Consider the following 20,171-nt stretch of genomic DNA (forward strand, 5'->3'; position numbering starts at 1 on the left):
AACCGTGTTTCCTGCAGAGTGGCAATGTCCATTTTTAGTCTCTTTAGCTCACTGTTTATGACGGCCATCTTTCTGGTGTCACTGATGTCTTGCAGATCTTGGGAGAGCCCAGGCATCATTGTCCGGACATTCCAACAGGCCAGTTTCATTGTTGATCTGTTTCTTGAAGTTTTCTTTTTGCTTGGTGTGGAAATTAACAACCTGCTTGTCGGATATTCTCCTACTCATAGAAGAAGGCAGGTCGTGGCGTGACAGCACCTAATTGGCTGAGGGCTGCCCAGTTGGGCGGGCAGTAGCTGTCCAGTGGGACGCGAGGGTCCCTCCCACCATCAAAAGCAACCCCTGGCATCGGCTCTACCCCAACTGAGTGCTAACTTATAACCGGTTACTGTTCCTTCACGTGTTGTTCCGATGCTAGTGCTAGTAGTGAAGCTTGAGTGTCCTCTCCAGGTTGTAGGTGCAAGGTCTTTGTGGATGGATGGACGGATATAAGCCTGGGCAATGTAATATGGAAGACAGGCTGTTCATCGTTGCCCATGCAGCTTGTCCCCCCTCTCCACCTCGCTGACAGATCCAAAGGAACAGCAAAGCTGTTACGTTTTGGTGTCAACGCGGCCGCAGGAACTGCTTGAAAGTGACAAAGTTTGCCATCCAACTGCCTTAAGGGCCCCGCACCGGATTTTCTGTCAGGGTTTACTCCCTTAGCTAGGTGGCCGCAGGTAGCTCTCCAGAGCTGGCGCCCTTTGATGGGTCATTTATTTCCACCAGGGTGTCTAGCCACCCTCATCACCATCCTCCTGAGGACTGGCGGGATGCTGGTTTAGTCACCAGCAATTTGACCCTGTGACAGGTAATACTGGGACAGGTAGTACTGGGATCCAGGTTACCAGTTGCAGATATATCTATCTGACCTGACACACATACATACCTGAGAGACTGGAAAAACCTGTCTCCATCCCCAAGTCTTCAGGTGCTGCTACAATGATTCAAACAAGAATCCTCAGACTGAAAATCTAAAGCTCTTATCACTGAACTACAATATCCGTCAGGATGATTTTAACTAGTACAAGTATCAGATAGAATTATTGTTATTTCATCATTCTACTCAAAGTAGAGTTTTGGCCTAGAGGTAACATGTCCACCTAGGAAGCGAGAGAATCTGAGGGAGCTGGTTCGAATCACGACTCAGCTGCCAATATTTTCTCCCCCTCCACTAGACCTTGAGTGGTGGCCTGGACGCTAGTCATTTGGATGAGACGATAAACCGAGGTCCCGTGTGCAGCATGCACTTAGCACAAGTAAAAGAACCCACTGCAACAAAAAGCTTGTTCCTGGCAAAATTCTGTAGAAAAGTCCACTTTGATAGGAATAACAAATAAAACTGCACACAGGAAAAAATACAAACGGGTGGCACTGTAGTGTAGTGACGTGTTCTCCCTGGGGAGAGCAGCCCTAATTTCACACAGACAAATCTGTTGTGATAAAAAGAAATACAAATATAAATTCAAATACTCACCAGCAGCTTCAAGCAAGGCTTCTAGCCGTGCATGAGTCTCTGGGTCAACAGTCTGAAGCTGTTGCTGCCCTTCCTCAGTTTCGGCAGCCAGAAGGAATTTGGATGTTTCTAATACTTCTTCATTGCCGTCCATTTCATTCTCATCCAAGATGAAAGAGTCAACCTATGCACAAACAAATACATATATAGATTAGTATCATTCACATTTAAAAAAATAATAAATACTGTATGCACAATTACTTAAAACATGACATGAAATGACAAAAACCGTCCAGGAACAAGTCATTAAACTTAAAGGAAGAAAACAAAGAGGGAAAAAAGACCCAAGAGAGAGAGAGAGAGAGAGAGAGAAAGACAGAGAGAGAGAGAGAGAGACAGAGGCAGAATCAATGGAGTTTCAAGTAAAATGGAATCCTTAATTCGTTATCAGCTAACGCTTCTTTACACAAAGTGAACAATAAATCTAGGCAGACAATTTCTGTTCACAAAGACAAAACCAATGACAAGAAAGGAAAATTGAAATGTACAATGATCAAACAAAACTATGGCCAAAAACCATATGTGATACTGATAGTAATCATAATTTTCTACCAAATCTAAATGTCATGACTGACCAAACAAAGATTCATGAACAAACTTACTGATTAACAAACATATCCAGAAGTAAATTCTCAGGGTTTATAGTTGGTTTGTTTCAGTTTTTTGTTTTGTCTGTTTGTTGTTGTTTTCGTGGTTTTTGTTGTTTTTTTGGGGGGAGGTTGTTTGTTTTGTTGTTTTTTTGGGGAGGAGGAGGGTGCAAAGTAACAGAATAAGAAAGTGACATGAATACATCTAGGTTTAAATGGTTTGCAAGTAGGCACACACCTACTCTGATCCACTACTAACTTGAAATCTAAGCGATGTTATCAAACCTGACAGACTGTCACTCACTATGCTGAACCACCAGATCTGTGCATGCTCATGTCATGGGCACATTTATAGTTTTACACTAAATTACAGTTATATTCAATGATCTTAACACTAACAGAAAAAGTTATCAGTTAAAAAAAAATAATAATAAAATTAAAAAAATCTTGTTGCCTTGAGATTTACACACTGACGAAAGACATTTCTATTCAAACCACAATCAAGTGCAGAACACAAAAAAATCTTCAGATCTTTAAACAAAACGAACTGCCTTGTCTGGTCTTGAAAGTTTGATGCATTTCTCTATGTCAGATTCAAATTCAACCTTCTGTCAAACCAGCTTCACGTTTAAAGGAAAACACACACACACACACACACACACACACACTAAAGGAACACACACACATTAAAGGAACACACACACACACACACACACACACACAAAGCTTCACAGTGTCTAGTACTTTAAACTGACAGTTCACCAAAAAACAAAAATAAATGTACTAAAATGACAAAAATAAAAATACTCGAAACAGCATCTGGTGTATGGTTGTCGCATGGATGACAGAATCTAAAATAATTATCCTTCAATAATGAGCTTTACTTTAAAGTCAAACAATATAAAGTGATCAGACCCCACCACTTTTCTATTGCTTGTAAAATCTCTTTCAGTTGTTACCAGAGTTGGGTGCTGGTTGGTACAGATGCTGATATTAGAACCCACATTGGCATGGTAAGGGCAGCTTTCCATCAGTTGAAGAATGTGTGGTCATCAAGAAATCTCACAATTAACATAAAGATCAGGATTTTCATGATAGTGAAGCCCATCTGACTGTATGGAGAAGAGATCTGGTGAACCACTGTTACCATCATAAAGAAATTCCAGACTTTCATCACCACCTGTCTCAGGATTCTTCAGATGCACTAGCCAGACAGATTCACTAATGAAGAAATGTGGGAAAGAACAAGATAGCCTTTCCTTTCATTTCCTTTTGTTTGCCTTCACTCTCTCAGACCCCAAGGTTTCATTTCCAGAGATGCCAACCCCTGTCAAGTGTTTCTAGGAACAATCAGGAAATTTGGTAGGAACATTTTAAATCTGGAAGGAACAACACTCCAAGCCATATCAGCTAATATATAATTTATCTACAAGGCATACAAATGATAACGAATATAAACACCTATGCGATTAGCTGAGCATCATCAAGTGAGACTATGGTTAGAAGGGACTGCCCTGGCCTTGTGATCGATAGGTCTGGAGCATCTGGGTAATGTTACGACAGGAAAGCATGTGACCATGCTATGCAGTTGAAAAATGAACTCCTCAGAACAATTTTGACATTGGCGTAACATTGGAACAAAATCCCATCATGCAATAACAAAGTGCGGTGAAGTCATAACAGTTGGCATCTCTGCACTTCATATGTGTGCACGCGCACGAGCGCGCGCACACACACACACACACACAGACACACACTCACACACACACTCACAGATGCCAGCAAGAGCACAGTAAAAAAAAAAAAAGAATAATAATAATAAAAAAATTTTAATTACTTTTTCTTTTTAACGGGTTCTAAGTGATAAGAGCGTGGAAAACACTTGAACAACTTGAAAAATGAAAAATTCTAAACTAAAAGACACTGAGAGAATGCTTTTACTTATTAATGTCTTCTCTGTACGTGCGAGTTTATGACATTACAACAATAAACAAAATATAAATCAATAAAATCAGTAGAATCTGAACACTATCATATCAGATTGCAACGTCTACTCATTGCTGTTACAAAAGCGGCACTGACTTCAGCAAAGAACATTTGTAGTTGTAGAAAACTTTACTTGGTTTTCTCATGATAATGTAATCATGTGTTTTAGCAAACTATTTACTTCAGTAAGTAAAGCAGAGAAATAAAAAATTAAAAAAAATCTGGTCACTGAATTTGAATCATTCCTTAGCTTGCTTGGAACACCAAAACTTCCTAATTCACAATCAGCTGCATTTACATGCCGAACGAGAATAAGGATTCAGTGACATTGCTAAGTCAATATCAAAAACATCTGAAATATTCACAGATATGTGTGAATGTGTGCCAGTTTGACTGCATGTGTGGGTTTGTCACAGTCTGCATGTAAATTAATATGTTTTTCACTTTTTGTGCTTATATGCACGCTAATGTTCTTGTACATGTACATGATATGCATCTTTCTTGTCACATCTCAAAATGATACATGTTTTTAGAGAGAAAAACAATGAGTGTGCGACCATGTACATGTATTATTTTATGAATGGTTTTTACTTCAAGATGTGTCAAATACTGCTGTCAACCAGAATCTATTCTCTGGGCGTTCAGAATAGAATTATCCTTTGTAAATCAAACTGAGGAAATTGTCTACCTGAACAGCACTGTCAGCAAAGGCAGACGTACAAATGAAGATATCAAAAACCAAATCAAGTGTATATTCAAGAGCCTGTGACCAAAATGAAATTCCTCCTGTCCATCCACAAGGAGGACAGTTTAACACATTATTTTGAATGAAGCTGGGACTTGGCAGGCTAAAATAGTTGATGTCTGAGATGCATTTTAATCATTTACTGATTTAGAAGCCAGAAACAATGCAAAATGCCAACCTGTGTGAAAAAGCCAAATAGATTCATATCAGCATGGAAACCAAGAAAAGGAAATGAAGATGGATTTGCCGCACCCTGTGCAAACCTCCAAAACAGAACCATGACACATGCACTGGACTGAAACCACCAAAGGAGAAGAACAGTGGGAACTCCAATGTATGGAGAAGATGCATGACGGACGAGATGAAGATATGACATGCAGATGGGCCTAGTCCTAACTTAAGACAGCCCAGAAGTTGAACTGATCAAATAGAGAAGCTGTTGTGGCCAGCACTCACTGAGTCAAAAAGAATAAGTGAAATAAATGTTCACCCTTTGAAATCTGGAACAAAGCAACCCTCTAAAGGAAATGTCAATTTCTTGTGATTCACCTTTGATTAAACTGAAAATGAAAGGGGAGATAATGTTATATTAACAAACTGTACTGTACACAGAGTACCAACCGTTGTAAGTGCATTCACTCACCAGAGATACATGCACACACTATACAGCATGTGAATGAATGTGCACATGCACGCACATACGCACACACGCATGTGCACATTGTGACATACTATTAACACTAATACAGATGGCCTTTTTTCTTCTATTGCTAATGTACTAGTAAAACAATAGTATGTATCAACCCCTTCAAGACTGATCCATTCTTCACAATCCATTAAATGACGCCCATTATCATTTTGTGGTCATAACTTATCAAAAATATCAACTACGACGTTTTTTTTGTGTGTGTAATAGGGTCATTCCACAAGCACGAATAAAATTCAAGGTATTCCATACGGTTTTGCAAATTTCAAGCATTCTGGTTGCCATACAGGCAAGAAAAGTAATCATAAGCTGAAAACTGCTAATCTGACATTTACTGGCAAGTTAAACTACACGTGTGCAAACGTTTTCAATCATTGCATATATATCACATGGTACGGTTTAATCTAGACAGTGGGTGAAAATCCGAGTCAAGACTGCACACAGACAACAAGCGTTTTAAGTACATTATATACATCATAAAAGAAACAGTAGTAAACATTTCATCACAGCTAACCTCAGAAGCTTCATCGTCATCACTTCCAGACATATCCGCACCAAAATTAGACTGTGTGGGTATCACATGCGCTTTCTCGACAGTCTGTAATGGCGTAAGGTTGCCTTCGTTAATTTCAACAGTTCTTACTTCATTCGTTTCTTTCACGTTTTCTCGTGGACCATCCTGCATCATCTTGACACTGGTAAACGTAAAAGTTAATGTCTGTGTTTATGTAACAACTTCAAGCTTTCACAATTTTCTTATTTTACGGTAGTAGTTACCACCTTGACCGCCATATTAAATGTGGATTCTGTTCAGCAAAATGTCCCGGATGATGATTGTCTCTGTGCGCAGAAGCAAACCACGTCCTATGGGTTCAAAGTGTTATTTATGCTGTACTTTCGTATAAAGGTAAAAGAGTAGATTCGTGAGGACTGAAAAACATTTGAGATACAAGTAAATTAATATCTTAAAACATTCATGCAGAAATAATTATACAGAGTTCTCTCAATTCCACTTTTTTCCCTTTCGATTCCTCGGGGTCGTCTGCATAATGTTGTTCCATAATGACATGTCAACCCCTATTATGGTATTCATGTCAACCCCTTTCGAAAAAAAATGTCACGCAATTTATATTCTTTTTAAAGAAGAAAAACAGAGGGGGGGCGTGGGGGGATGGAAAGTAAGTACTCACAAAAAAAAATTGCTATCTTCATGACCCCCTGTTGGGAAATTGATGATAAAAAGCAACAAAATAAACACTGTCATATCATATAATAATCACATCATATCAATATCATATATCATATCAATATCAAGGCGTGCAGGCCTGACAAGGCCTTTTGCCCGCTTGAAGTGGGGAAGAAAAAGAGAGTCCCCACATATGAGAATGCGCATGCGTGGCGAGTAAGATGGCGTTTTTGAAAATTGCTCTGAGCTAGAACCGAAGTTTTGGTCTAATTACGGAGGATTACAGGTCTTGTTTACTGTGGAAGTGAGCACAGAACGTTCTTTCATGTTCTGAAGTCCCTCAGAAACTTTGTGAAGCCCGACAATTCGGCGAACAGACGATATTTCGATATCATCGGGCATAGCCACCACCCCTGCCGGAGCCATTTTGATTTTCACCTGAGCACGCACGCACCTGGCACATGTGGCAGAGCCGGTGAGTTGACTTTTCATTCTATGCATAAGTTCGTGTAAGGAGCAGGAAAACAAAACAGATTTCATGTCACAGACAGTCTCTTCAGGCAATCAGATAACCAGTACCAGAAAAAACTCAACACCGAATGTTGAAAAGGACAAACTAACAGACGATAATTATGATGCTGCCCCAGCTTCAGGAAGTAAACCCTCTGAGGGAGTGCCTATCAGTGTAACGGACGCTAAGGATGATACGAAAAACTTATGTGGAAAATGCAATCAACCCTGCACTGAGAAGGCTCTTCAATGCGAGCTCTGTGACATATGGTACCATACAAAATGTGAAAAGATTGATGATGCCACATACCGTCTGCTATAAAAAGATGGCAAAAAGAAGTATGCAGTAGTGCACTACTACTGCTCCAAATCCTGCAACAATGTAGCAGCCAAGTTCCTGAGTGGAATGGTGAAACTGACAGAAGATATGGAAAAACTGAATATCAAAGTGGATAGAATCGACAGCAAAGTCGAAGATCTAAGGAAAGGACATTTTACTGACCACATGATTGAGACAGTGAAGGAAATCACCAAGAACCAAACTGAAGTAAAACTTGAAGAAGATCTGGACATTTTTGAAACCAGGTTAGACGTTAAGTCTAGAGAACATGTGGAAAACATGCTTGAAGAAAAGTCCAAGGAACAGATGAAGGAAATCAAAGATCAGGTTAGGAGGCAGACCAATGCAATTATCTTCAGGCTGTCAGAAGACAGAGCAAAATCAGCCCAGGAAAGGAAATCAGATGATCAGGACAGAATTCAGCAGCTTCTCACAGAGATCAAATGTGAGCACAAACCCGTGGATGTGAGGCGCCTTAGAAACATGCGAACTGAGGACGATGGACAGAAAAACCGCCCAGTCAGACTAATGTTTTCCTCGGAAGCTGCCAGAGATGAAGTGATTGCAGCATATCATAAAAGAAGAAAGGAGTTCAGAAAACCAAAGGAGGAGGAGTCAGAGGATGAAGACTTATGGTGCACAAAGTTGGCCATGCGTAAAGATATGACACCAAAGGAAAGAAAAGAAGAAGATGCTCTTTTCCAGGAACTACACCAGAAGAGAGATGAAGCCCAAAGATCGGCGGACGACAGCGTTCACTGGATCCTGAAGAAAGGAAAAGTGGTGCCCGTGGAGAAGCGCCCGGCAAAAGTGCCCGGCGATACGCGGGGCTGAAGAGACTAAATAGCAATACTGTAAATACAAAGAAAAAGACTACACAATGTTCTTCTAGTCATTTTGTTCCTACACCAAAGCCTGTAAATAAGTTTGCAAGTTGCACTTGTTTTTATACTAATGCGGATCAGTTGATGAATAAAAGAAACGAGCTAAAGGCAGCAGTCGATCTCTACAAGCTTGATATCATTGGGATAACAGAGGTAAAGTGGAAACAACGAAGCTGCTCGATTATGGAGTGTGAGATAGCTTTGAAAGATTACGAATTGTTCCACAACATGCATGAAGAGGGGAGAGGCATGGCATTGTATGTGCGGAAGGAACTGAAACCATCCCTCTGTGACAGACTGACATCGGATTTTTCAGAGCACATATTTGTGGAATGCCAAGTAGAGGAAGGGGACACGCTCCTCATAGGCTTGCTATATAGAAGCCCAAGTACCACAAAGGTAAACACCGAAAAGCTCAATGGGCTACTTTCAGAAGTGATGAATTTACATTTTTCTCATGTGATGATGATGGGGGACCTAAACTTCCCAGATATCGACTGGCACTTGGAGAAAGTTACAGGCAAAGGTGGACCTGAACATACCAGTTTCCTCAAGACAATAAAGGATGTATTTCTAATTGAGCACCAAAAGACACCAACACGCTACAGGGAAGCAGAGAAAGCCAACGTGCTTGACCTGGTTCTCACAAACAGAGAAGACATGATCAATGAGATCAGAGTAGAGGCAGGACTTGGGAAAAGTGACCATTTCTCACTTGTCATTAGTCTCTCATGTACATGCGGGAACCCACCCAAAGTGACACGCTTCAACTACAAGAAAACCGATGTTGATGTACTGAAAGAAGAACTGGGAAACATCGACTGGATAGAGGAACTGAGGGACCTGCAACCAGATGCAGCTTGGAAAAACATTAAAGAGCATGTTAACGCTGCTATTTCTAAGTCATCTCCAAAGACCAGAACCAGTGGTAGAAGAGGAAAGAACTGGATGGATCAAGGTACGCTGACGTCAGTCAGAAAGAAGAACAAACTCTTCAGAAAATGGCAGAACACAAGAGATGGTAAGGACTATGATAAGTACATAAAAGCGAGGAATCAGTCAAGGAAGGCCTGCAGAAAGGCGCAGAGAAAATTGGAAGCACAGGTGGCATCAGTAGCAAAAACCAATCCAAAATCATTCTGGAATTATGTCAAAGGAAAAACCAAAACAAGGACTGGAATAGTGGACCTTAAGAAAGAAGATGGTTCAAAGACAAAGACAGATATTGAAAAGGCAGAATTGCTGAAACAGTTTTTCAAGAGTGTCTTTATAGTTGAGGATACAGGCCCACTCCCAGACCCACCAGGCTACAGTTTCACAGAAGCCTTGGAAGATTTTAAAGTCACTGAGGAAGTTGTACGGAAGCATTTAGTCAACCTACATACAGGCAAGGCAGAAGGACCCGATGGATTGACACCATTGATACTCGCCAAAGCAGCTGATCAGCTGGCGAAGCCTCTGGCCTATCTCTTTAGATTGACACTGGACAGCAGAACAATTCCGGAAGACTGGAGGAAAGCCTACGTCACACCTATATTCAAGAAGGGGAGCAGAGCAGAATGATGCCCAGCAACTACAAACCTGTCAGTCTAACCTGTATAACCTGCAAGATTATGGAGAAGATCGTGCGCGACCACGTTATGAAACACCTGCTGAAGAACTCCTTGATCGCTGAAGAACAACATGGCTTTGTACCTGGACGATCATGTATTACGCAGCTGTTAGAGGTCAAGTCAGAGGCAACATACTACATGACGAGCAAAAATGAAGAGGGCAACAGTACAAGGGTGACATTGAAAGAGACTGCAAGCGAAAAGGACCTGGGAGTGCTCATTGATGACAAACTGAGTTTCAAAGAGCATGTTGCACAGTTGACATCTAAAGCAAACAGAATGGTTGGACTTATAAGGCGATCATTTGATTTCCTGACTGAGACAAATTTTGTTCAGTTGTACAAGAGCCTCGTCCGACCACTGTTGGAATATGGCCACTGTGTCTGGCAACCGTTTCACAAAACGCTATGTAGTGACATCGAGGATGTCCAGAGGCGAGCAACAAAACTCCTGGGCTCACTGAAAGAGAAGCCTTACCCCGAGAGACTGAAACTGCTGGGGCTGCCAAGTCTGGAACACCGGAGGCTGCGAGGGGACATGATAGAAATATTTAAATACCTCCATGGTCATTATGATGTACACAGGCCAGTGTTCCAGTCGTCACTCAGTGGAAACCTCAGAGGCAACACTTTAAAGCTCCAGAAACAACGCTTTCGTCTTGATGTCAGGGGGAACTATTTCTCTAATAGAGTGGTGACACAGTGGAACGGTCTCCCAGACTCCGTGGTCCTGGCGCCGTCAGTCAACGCCTTCAAGAGCCGCCTAGATAAACACTGGAGGGGCCTACCTGGTCTGTACAACCCATATTGTCAGAGCAACTGATTTGGTCTAGCCGCGCTCGCCACGCATGCAACCAATTCAGTGATAGTTCTTTTTGGAACACGAACAGGCCTCGGGAGAGGCCTAAACCGTTGTCAAGTCAAGTCAAGTCAAGTCATATGACAGATGCATTTTTCAACATTGAGTGCGCAATGCTTGAAAAATGAAGAAATATCTATAGACGAGTTTTGTATTTAAAATTCTGTAAATGAATGTCAAGATAATTTTTTTTAATGTATTCACTGTACCTGTGGAAACAACGTCTTGTGACAAATTATTCCAAACATTTGTTACTCTATTAGTAAAAAAAAAATAAAAAATAAAAAAATAAAAAAAGTTAAAAAGTGCAAATCTGGAAGTCATACTGAAACTTTTAACAGTTTGTAGCAATGGCCTCTTGTAGCAGTGTTCTCATTCAATGTAAACAAAGAATTTATAGTTCTGCTGTCACATAATCCATGAGTCATTTTATACATCTCTATTAAATCACCGCACAGTCTTCTATATTCTAAACTAGGCAACTGAAGTGTTTGCAACGTATTTTCATAGCCCATATCAGCAAAGCCAATAATTCTTTTAGTAAATCTTCGTTGAACATTTTCAATACTGTCTGTATGTTTCACTAAGCCCGTATTCCAAACAACATTCCCATATTCTAAGACTGGCCTGACTAATGACTTAAATAATGACACCATAATGTTCTAACTTTTACACTGTATGTTCCCAACTAACATTCCAGTCAATTTATTGGCTTTTTAATGGTTTCATTAACATGAACATCAAAAGAGAGATCAGAGTCAACAATGACTCCAAGATCTCTCTCTGATGAAGTCTCCTGCAAATCAGTACCGTCCATATAATACTTATAATATGGGTTATTCCTGCCTACGTGTAAAACTTTGCATTTATTGCTATTAAATTCAGTTTGCCATCTATCAGTCCAGTGTATTAACTTATAAATACTAACTTGTAACTTCAATCTACCAACATCAGAATCTACTTCCTCATAGATCTTTGTACTGATCATCTGCGAAGATTTTCACGAAACAGTCTAGTATATCAGGCATGTCATTTATATAATATACAGAGAGTGTGGGCCCCACGACACTGCTTTGAGGAACACCACTACTCACCTTAACAGGACACGATGACTCAGTCCCTACTGATACATACTGTGTTCTCTCATATAAGAAGTCTTTTATCCATTCCAACAAGATACCACAAATACCCTTCCCTTCAGTGCAATTTAACAATTAACCTATCATGAGGAACTTTATCGAACGCTTTCTGTAAGTCCAGATAAATTGCATCCATTGGTTTATTGTTTTCAAGTGATTGCATCCAGTCATGTAAAGTATTTAGCAACTGAGTCACACAAGATCTACTACTGGTGAAGCCAAACTGATGATCGGACAATAAGACGTTATCAATCAAATGTTTATTCGAAGTGTGACATATGAAACTTTCAAAAACTTTACAAACAACCGATGTCAAACTTACTGGTCGATAGTTTCAGGGTCTTGTTTGTTACCTTTCTTAAATATTGGTTTTACTTCTGCTTCTTTCCATGCCTGTGGGATCTTACCATGTGATACAGTTTTATCGAACAGAATCTTTAAAGGAACAGCTAAACTACTATGCAGTTCTTAACACTGCCTGTATAATACTGGAACTATAAGTTGAGAATTATCAAGACAGAGTCAGCTTTCCACAATTCGGGCAAAAAGGATAAACAGCAAGAACATATATATTCATTACATATATTATTTTAAAAGTAAATGGAACACACACACACACACACACACACACACACACACACACACACACACACACACACACACACACAAACGCATCTGTGTGTGTATGTGTGTGTGCGCGCGTGTGTGTGTGTGTGTTTGAGAGAGAGAGAGAGTGTGTGTGTGTGTGTGTGAGAGAGAGAGTGTCAGTGTGTGTTTGTGTGTCCCGTGCGTGCGTGCGTGTGTGTTAGGTTGTGTGATTTACAGGATAAACGCTGTCTGTATAGCTTGTGTCGAACAAGCGAGTAATTGAATCAGTTGTAGATGGGCTGCGTGGAACTTGACAAACCATAGATGAATAATACCAGCAGACTGTCGTACCAACAGGTGAGTGACTACAAGACAGGCTGTGACATACTATAGTGAATTATTCTTATGTTGAATCAAGCAGTGGGTAACTATAATTCTATAGTAGATATCAGAATGTATCAATCTAACCAACGAGTAAATATTAATGTCAAACCAGCTGATGAACTACTGAAAATATAAGGCTAAACATCAAATCATGCAGCCACAGTGTCGAACAAGCCAATGCAGCCGTAGTGACTATAGTGCTAAATCTATCAGCCAAAAGGTAGCCATAGTACAGAGCCATCGAGGTGTGGAACCAGCCAGTAAATGACTAGCAGACAAGCTGCATGGCCGTTTCCCACTCCCCTCACCACTCAGTGACTGTGTGTACTGAACAGGCTTGAAGAAGAGACAGTCTAAGGTGGAAGCAATACAGAATTACTGCTGTCATGCGACACGCTTTCATCTTTACAAATGCAGAAGGAAACTGTTACGAGATTTGGAGCTGCATCTGAATGTTCAGTTTCATTCAAATAATCTTTATATTTAAAAAAATTTAAATAAATAAATAATAGTCATAAATAAGAGGGCAAAACACAACACTTTCTTTCTCTCATGGCTTGGAAAGATGTCTTTTTTTCTTTCTTTTTTTTATGCAACAGAACCACGTCAGAAAAATGAGTTAGATCGCCTCAGCCGGTCAACATCGATCAGTACAAGCAGTTAGGCATGGGAAAGCAGTCAGAGTAAGCTACTCGGTAAGATCTGCCTAGAGATATACACAGGTACAGAAAAAAATATGTATTAAAAGTTTATGCTACCTTTTTGTATTGTATCGCATTGTATTGCATTGCGGCATTGTCACAACAAATTTCTCTGTGTGACATGCGGGTTACTCTCCCGAGGGAGAGCACGTCACAACAGTAAGAGCGCCACCCTTTTTTTCTGCTTGCAAGTGTATTTGTTTTCTAACCAAAGTGTATTTTTCTACAGAAAATTCCGTGGAGCAACCCTTTTGCTGCCGTGAGTTCTTTTACGTGCGCTACCAGTGATTACTGCATACGGGACTTTGGTTTATCGTTTCAATCCGAACGGCTAGCGCCCAGACCGCCATGTACAGTCTAGTGGAGGAAGTGCCGATGAAATACTGGCAAGTGTGGGATGCCAGACTGTTGAAATTTCTGGGATTTGTACACTGTGCCTCTTTTTGGTGGCAGCTAGGGAACAAGTTTTATATCACCGTGACTGTTGTCCGTTGTCGCCAACAGTCTGACACCGTGCTGGTTATTGATGTGAGCTACTTTTAGTTTGCTGAAGGCACGGGAGTCTGCAGGGGGAATGTGATGAATCCAATTACGGTGAAAAACTTCAGCATTTGCCCTGAAAACTGTATCTTATTCCGGCATTGCAGAAGGATCGATTAACAAGATTATGAATGTCCTCATTATACCTTCCAGGGATTACTTAGTAATGGCAATATATTGTATCAATTAGGCACATCTTTGCATATTTTCTTGTACTTTATACCTGGATCATTCTTATGATCAGTTCGTGTGTATAGTAAAGATATCACAATTTGCATAAGATTGAGTGAGACTTACCTGTAAGTTTGAAGGCTGAGTTCTTCCCATAATAGAAGGACACTTACCCTGTGGGATTAAAAGATTGAGTGAGACTTACCTGTAAGTTTGAAGGCTCAGTTCTTCCCTTATAGAAGGACGCTTATCTTGTGGGACTGAAAGACTGAGCGAGACTTACATGTAAGTTTGAAGGCTGAGTTCTTCCACTATGTAGAAGGACGCTTACCCTGTGGGATTAAAAGACTGAGCGAGGCTTACCTGTAAGTTTGAAGGCTGAGTTCTTCCTTTATAGGACGCCTACCCTGTGGGATTGAAAGACTGAGTGAGAGTTAAATGTAAGTTTGAAGGTTAAGTTCTTCCCTAAAAGAAGGACGTTTACCCTGTGGGACTGAAAGACTGAGAGAGATTTACTTTTAAGTTTGAAGGCTAAGCTCTTCCCTTATAGAAGGACGCTTACCCTGTGGGATTGAAAGATTGACACCGAGACTTACATGGAAGTTTGAAGGCTTAGTTCTTCCCTAATAGAAGGACGCTTAACCTGCAAGTTCTTCCCATATAGAAGGACGCTTACCCTGTCAGTGGGACTGGAAGGTAAAATGAGATTTAAATGTAAGTTAAAGCTTTGAGTTCTTAGTTTTTGAAAGGCACTGATTTTCCCTGCTGGGTTGAAAGATTAAACGATGATGATGATGATATGGATACTCATATGGCGCCTATCCTCGACCAAGCTCTAAGCTTTTCAAACACGAAGTCATTTGGTGCACAACAGGCTACTTGCCTGAGAAGAACCGACTGACAGCTGCCATTGGGCGCTCATCGTTTTAACTGAATTTAAAGTTCTTCGATCCATATATCGTTTTTGTAGAATGGGCACCTCCAAAGAATTAGGGTTTGAGAGTCAGTGCGAGCCATCCATCCAGTAAGCATCCATCATCTCTATGTGCTAGTCTGTATGTTTCTCTCTACTTATTTATCTTTCTGTTGTCTGTCTGCCTCTCTCTTATCTTGTGCATTCAGTTTAACGGCGATTTTTTTTTTTTTTAATTTTTTTTTACCGGACTTAAAAACATGGAAGGATGCACCCGTGTTTCGTTTTAACATTGTGGCTTATAATAATTTTATCATGAAATATTCGGAAGAGCCACGATAGTGTAATGGGTAAGACAGTTTCTTCTCACCCGAAAACGCGGGGGTTCGAATCTACCATCAGAACTTTTTATTTTCTTTCTTTATTCTTTTTCTTTTTTAAACTGATCCGAAGCTTTATAATAACAAATACAGAACGCATTTTAACGATTAGATGTTTGTAAAAAGTGTATTACAAGTGAGTATTGAAGGCCTTGACTCTCTGTTTCAGTTTCAGTAGCTCAAGGAGGCGTCACTGCGTTCGGACAAATCCATATACGCTACACCACATCTGACAAGCAGATGCCTGACCACCAGCGTAACCCAACGCGCTTAGTCAGGCCTTGAGAAAAAAGAAAAGAAAAAAAGGGTGAATAAATAATAGATAAATACATTTAAAAAAAAAAAGCTACTACCACTACTAATAATATCTATAAGGCGCAAAAACGTGATGAAGTCAACTATAAGCGTACATAAATAACTAAATAATGATTATAATATATTAAAAAAAAAAAATAAAAAAAAGACAACAATGATGATAAATTAGCTAATAAATGTAAAACATGGAGACACACATTCACACATACACCCACATATGCATAACAGATATGCACCAAACATGCAGTTTAACAGATATGAAATCACAGTCAAATACACATAAACGTACATGAGCCCCAACACACACACACACACACACACACACACACACACATTACCCTGCACCTCCTCTACCCCCCTCCTCCACACACTCATTTCTAGGCTACGTATCGCAGCTTCCACGGCACACACACACACACACATACACACAGATGAACACTTACTTGTACAAGCACACACGCATAAGCCCATATCCCCCACCCCCACACACATATATACAAAGATATATATATATATATATATATATATATATATATATATATATATATACACCCGCACGTTCCAATATTTTGTTGCTCCCACAGTGTAGGCATGCATACACACACATACCTCATCCTCTACCCCCCTCCCACCCGCACCCCCTCCCCCCTCACACACACACACACACGCACGTGCACAGAACTCTCCTGACACTTGTGTACACTTACACCCTCGCGCATGCACAAACGCACTCAAACACACAGACCCATGTGGTTCGTCCGTCGGGATCGACGAGGACCATCTAGTCATCCTGGGGGTGGGTGGGTTGGGCTCTGTGGGTGCGCAGATGACTGATCAGGCCAATCCGCGCCCGGAAGGTTCTGACGCAGTGTGGACAGGGGATGGTGGCGGCTGTCGGGGACTTGCTGGCACTGCTTTTCCTGGCCTGTCTGCGTTGCTCTGCTGCAGCGATTCTGTTGGCCTCACAGGATTTGGCGCCTTTGTGGACAGCTGAACGCCACTTTGGTCTGTCCATTGCATTCAGCTCCCATGTGTCGTGGCTGATGCTGAAGGCCTTCAGAGAAGCTTTCAGAGTGTCTTTGAAGCGTTTCTTTTGGCCTCTATGGGAGCATTTGCCATGCTGGAGTTCGCCGTACAGCAGTTTTTTGGGGAGCCGGTAGTCTGGCATGCGAACTACATGGCCTGCCCAGCGCAGATGGGCCTGCATCAAGATGGTGTAGATGCTGGGCAATTTTGCACGAGTGAGCACCTCTGTGTCAGGGATTTTCTCTTGCCACTTTATGCCAAGAAGTTTTCTGAGGCTGGTGGTGTGGAAGTGGTTCCTCTTTTTGGCGTGGCGTTTGTAGACCGTCCATGATTCACATCCATAGAGCACTGTGGTGAGAACTATGGCCTTGTATACTTTGAGCTTCGTCTCCAGGATGATGCCTCTCCTGTTCCAAACGTTCTTATGGAGTCTGCCGAAGGCAGCGCTGGCTTTGGCGAGTCTGGCATTCACCTCATCGTCGATGACAACTGTGCGAGAGAGTGTACTGCCCAGGTATGTGAACTTGTCCACCGCGTTCAGTCGTTGCCCGTTGATGAAGATGTTTGGTTCAACGTAAGGCTTTCCTGGAGCTGGCTGGTGCATCACCTCAGTCTCCTTTGTGCTGATTGTGAGGCCAAAGTTGTCACAGGCAGCAGAGAACTTGTCGACACTGTGTTGCATGTCAGCTTCGGAGGCAGCGTTGAGAGCGCAGTCATCAGCAAACAGGCAGTCGTTGACGGTGTCTGTCCTCACCTTGGTTTTTGATTGAAGCCTCCTGAGGTTGAAGAGTGAGCCATCTGTGCGGTACCTGATGCCAATGCCTACGTCAGCGTTTCTGAAGGCATCTGTCAGCATGGCTGAAAACATGAGACTGAACAGGGTGGGGGCAAGAACACACCCTTGCTTGACTCCGTTGGAGACAGGGAATGGTTCTGAAGTCTCTCCGTTGTCTTGGACTCGGGCCAGCATCCCATCGTGACACATACACACAAACACACACATACACACACGCACAGAGGCTGCCACTGATTGGCCGCAAGACGGATGGGAAAAGATCTCTGATGCCAAGAACGTGGCGTCTAGTGTTTGCGCAATGTTGGTTTGGAAATGATGCCAATGTCTGTTTGATTAGCAAAGCATCGTGCTCTACCTTTCATGCTAGACTTACGGCCTCTTTCTCTCTCTGCTTTTATTTCTTTGAAGCGATCGATGGTGTGATGGCCTTGTACCTGTTCTTTTTTATATTCTTTGACTTTTCTGAGGATTTCCGATTTTCCTAGATGTAGGCCGCTCGTTGTTGTTGCGTTACCAGCAAGTCTGTCAGCTCGCTCATTACCCTTAACACCTGCATGTCCCGGGCAGTATGTCCATGTGAGTTTTTTAATCTGAAAGTTGCGCATTGCCTTATGCCACTTTGGGCTTCCCATTCCGTTTTCAATTTTCTGTATGAGGTTCATTGAGTCGGTTAGAATCATAGCATGTTGGTTTCCGGGCATATGGATGGACGATAGCCACTGGAGGGCATGTGTCACAGTTTCAACTTCCATCGTTAGGCTGGAGGTTGTGACTTTGTAGGCAGCATTCTCTTCCCTAATTGTTTTTCCATTTTGTTTCGCAGTGAATCCCCGGCCAACCGGATTGGTCTTTGGTGACTGAGCCATCTGTGTATATGATGATGTCCTCTTCTTTACTGTTTTCTTCTATGAGTAGCTTCACTTCCGCATCAGTTTTGCCCTCTGGCCATTCCCGTCAATGTCTTCCCAGAGTGGGTGAAATGGCTGTGTTGAATAGATGGTTGAGGTTTTCGGGGTTTTTCTCCCATTCTTTTTGGGGTTTTTTCAGGTTTTGTAGTCGGCATACTAGCTGGATTGTGTCTTCTGCATGTCCCATCCATGATCTTCCTCGTCCTAGACGGCTGCCTTTTGGTTCTTTGACTGCCGTGCGTCATGCAGTTGGTTTTGAGGGTTTTCTAATGCCTTGAAGTATGTCTTAACTTGTTCTAACTTGTTTCTGGCCTGCACTGAAGGAAGGTCAAGCAGGTATCGCATGGTTTCCGTGGGCGTGTCTTTTGTTGTTCCAAGGATCAGCCTCATAGCTTCATTTTGAACTCTTTCTAATTTTAGGAGGTTGCTTTGAGATGGTGTTGTTAGCCCAAGTCCGTAGTCGATCACACTGAGGACGAGTGATTGGTATAGCAGGAATAGGTGGCGTTGTTCAATACCTTTGGTTGCCATTGCTTTCAGTTAAGACTGAAAGGCCCTTTTTGCCTCTCTTGTTTATAATGGTTTTCATCACAGAGAAATTCGTTCTCATCTTCGGCCTCTGGCTGATTCTGATTCTTATTCTAATCACACGAGGCACTACACACACGCGCGCGCGCGCGCGCACACAAACACACACACACATATGACTCAGTGACACACACACACACACCCCGTGAACACACTGGTACACACACACACGCGCGCACGCGCGCGCGCACACACATACACACACACACACGGCACACACACACTGTGACACGGCACTGGCACGGGCCGTGACACACACACACACACACACACACACACTGTCTCTGTCTGTCTGTCTATCTGTCTGTCTCTCCGTCCCTTCCCCCCTCTCTGTTTGCCCCCCATCTATCTCTTCCCCTCTCTTACATCATAGTAGACTCCCTCTCTTCCACTCCTCTCTGTCAGTATTCTTCATTTCTGCAAGAGATGGGCGTCAGTATGCAAGCAGGAATAGTCAAAACAGTGCCGGGGTCTTTTGTGTGCTCAAAAAGTAACTAGTTCGGCAGTCAAACAAGTTATGACAACTTACTGAGTGAGAACGAACAAACGAAGGAACGAAATTTTAATTTACGAGGCCGGTCAAGGAGTACGCACAAAGTACTTGTTTACATTCGGCCCTCTGGCCTGGGCGAGAATGATAATTGAGAGAAGAAGAAGAAGAAGAAGAAGAAGAAAGGGAAGAAGAAGAAGAAGAAGAAGAAGAAAGGGAAGAAGAAGAAGAAGAAGAAGAAGAAGAGAGAGAGAGAGAGAGA

The 20,171-nt window shown here is 41.9% G+C and overlaps 1 protein-coding gene across 11 annotated transcripts in view; it reads right to left on the bottom strand.

Annotated features, from left to right (window-relative positions):
• LOC143292366 (ankyrin repeat and KH domain-containing protein 1-like) overlaps positions 1-6,392 on the bottom strand; it is a 72,155-nt gene extending 65,763 nt beyond the window's left edge. For 10 of the 11 annotated variants that reach the window (XM_076602572.1, XM_076602571.1, XM_076602564.1 and 7 more), the window contains exons 1-2: positions 6,094-6,392; positions 1,517-1,679 (exon numbers count right to left, since the gene is read on the bottom strand). In XM_076602572.1, coding sequence (XP_076458687.1) covers positions 1,517-1,679; positions 6,094-6,267 — 337 coding nt within the window. In that variant the 5' untranslated portion in view covers positions 6,268-6,392. The remainder of the gene's footprint in view (positions 1-1,516; positions 1,680-6,093) is intronic. The other variant, XM_076602568.1, reaches the window with a different exon arrangement.
• Positions 6,393-20,171: the final 13,779 nt, after the last annotated feature.

The sequence above is a fragment of the Babylonia areolata genome, chromosome 18 (assembly GCF_041734735.1).
Source record: "Babylonia areolata isolate BAREFJ2019XMU chromosome 18, ASM4173473v1, whole genome shotgun sequence".
Lineage (NCBI taxonomy): Eukaryota > Metazoa > Mollusca > Gastropoda > Neogastropoda > Buccinidae > Babylonia > Babylonia areolata.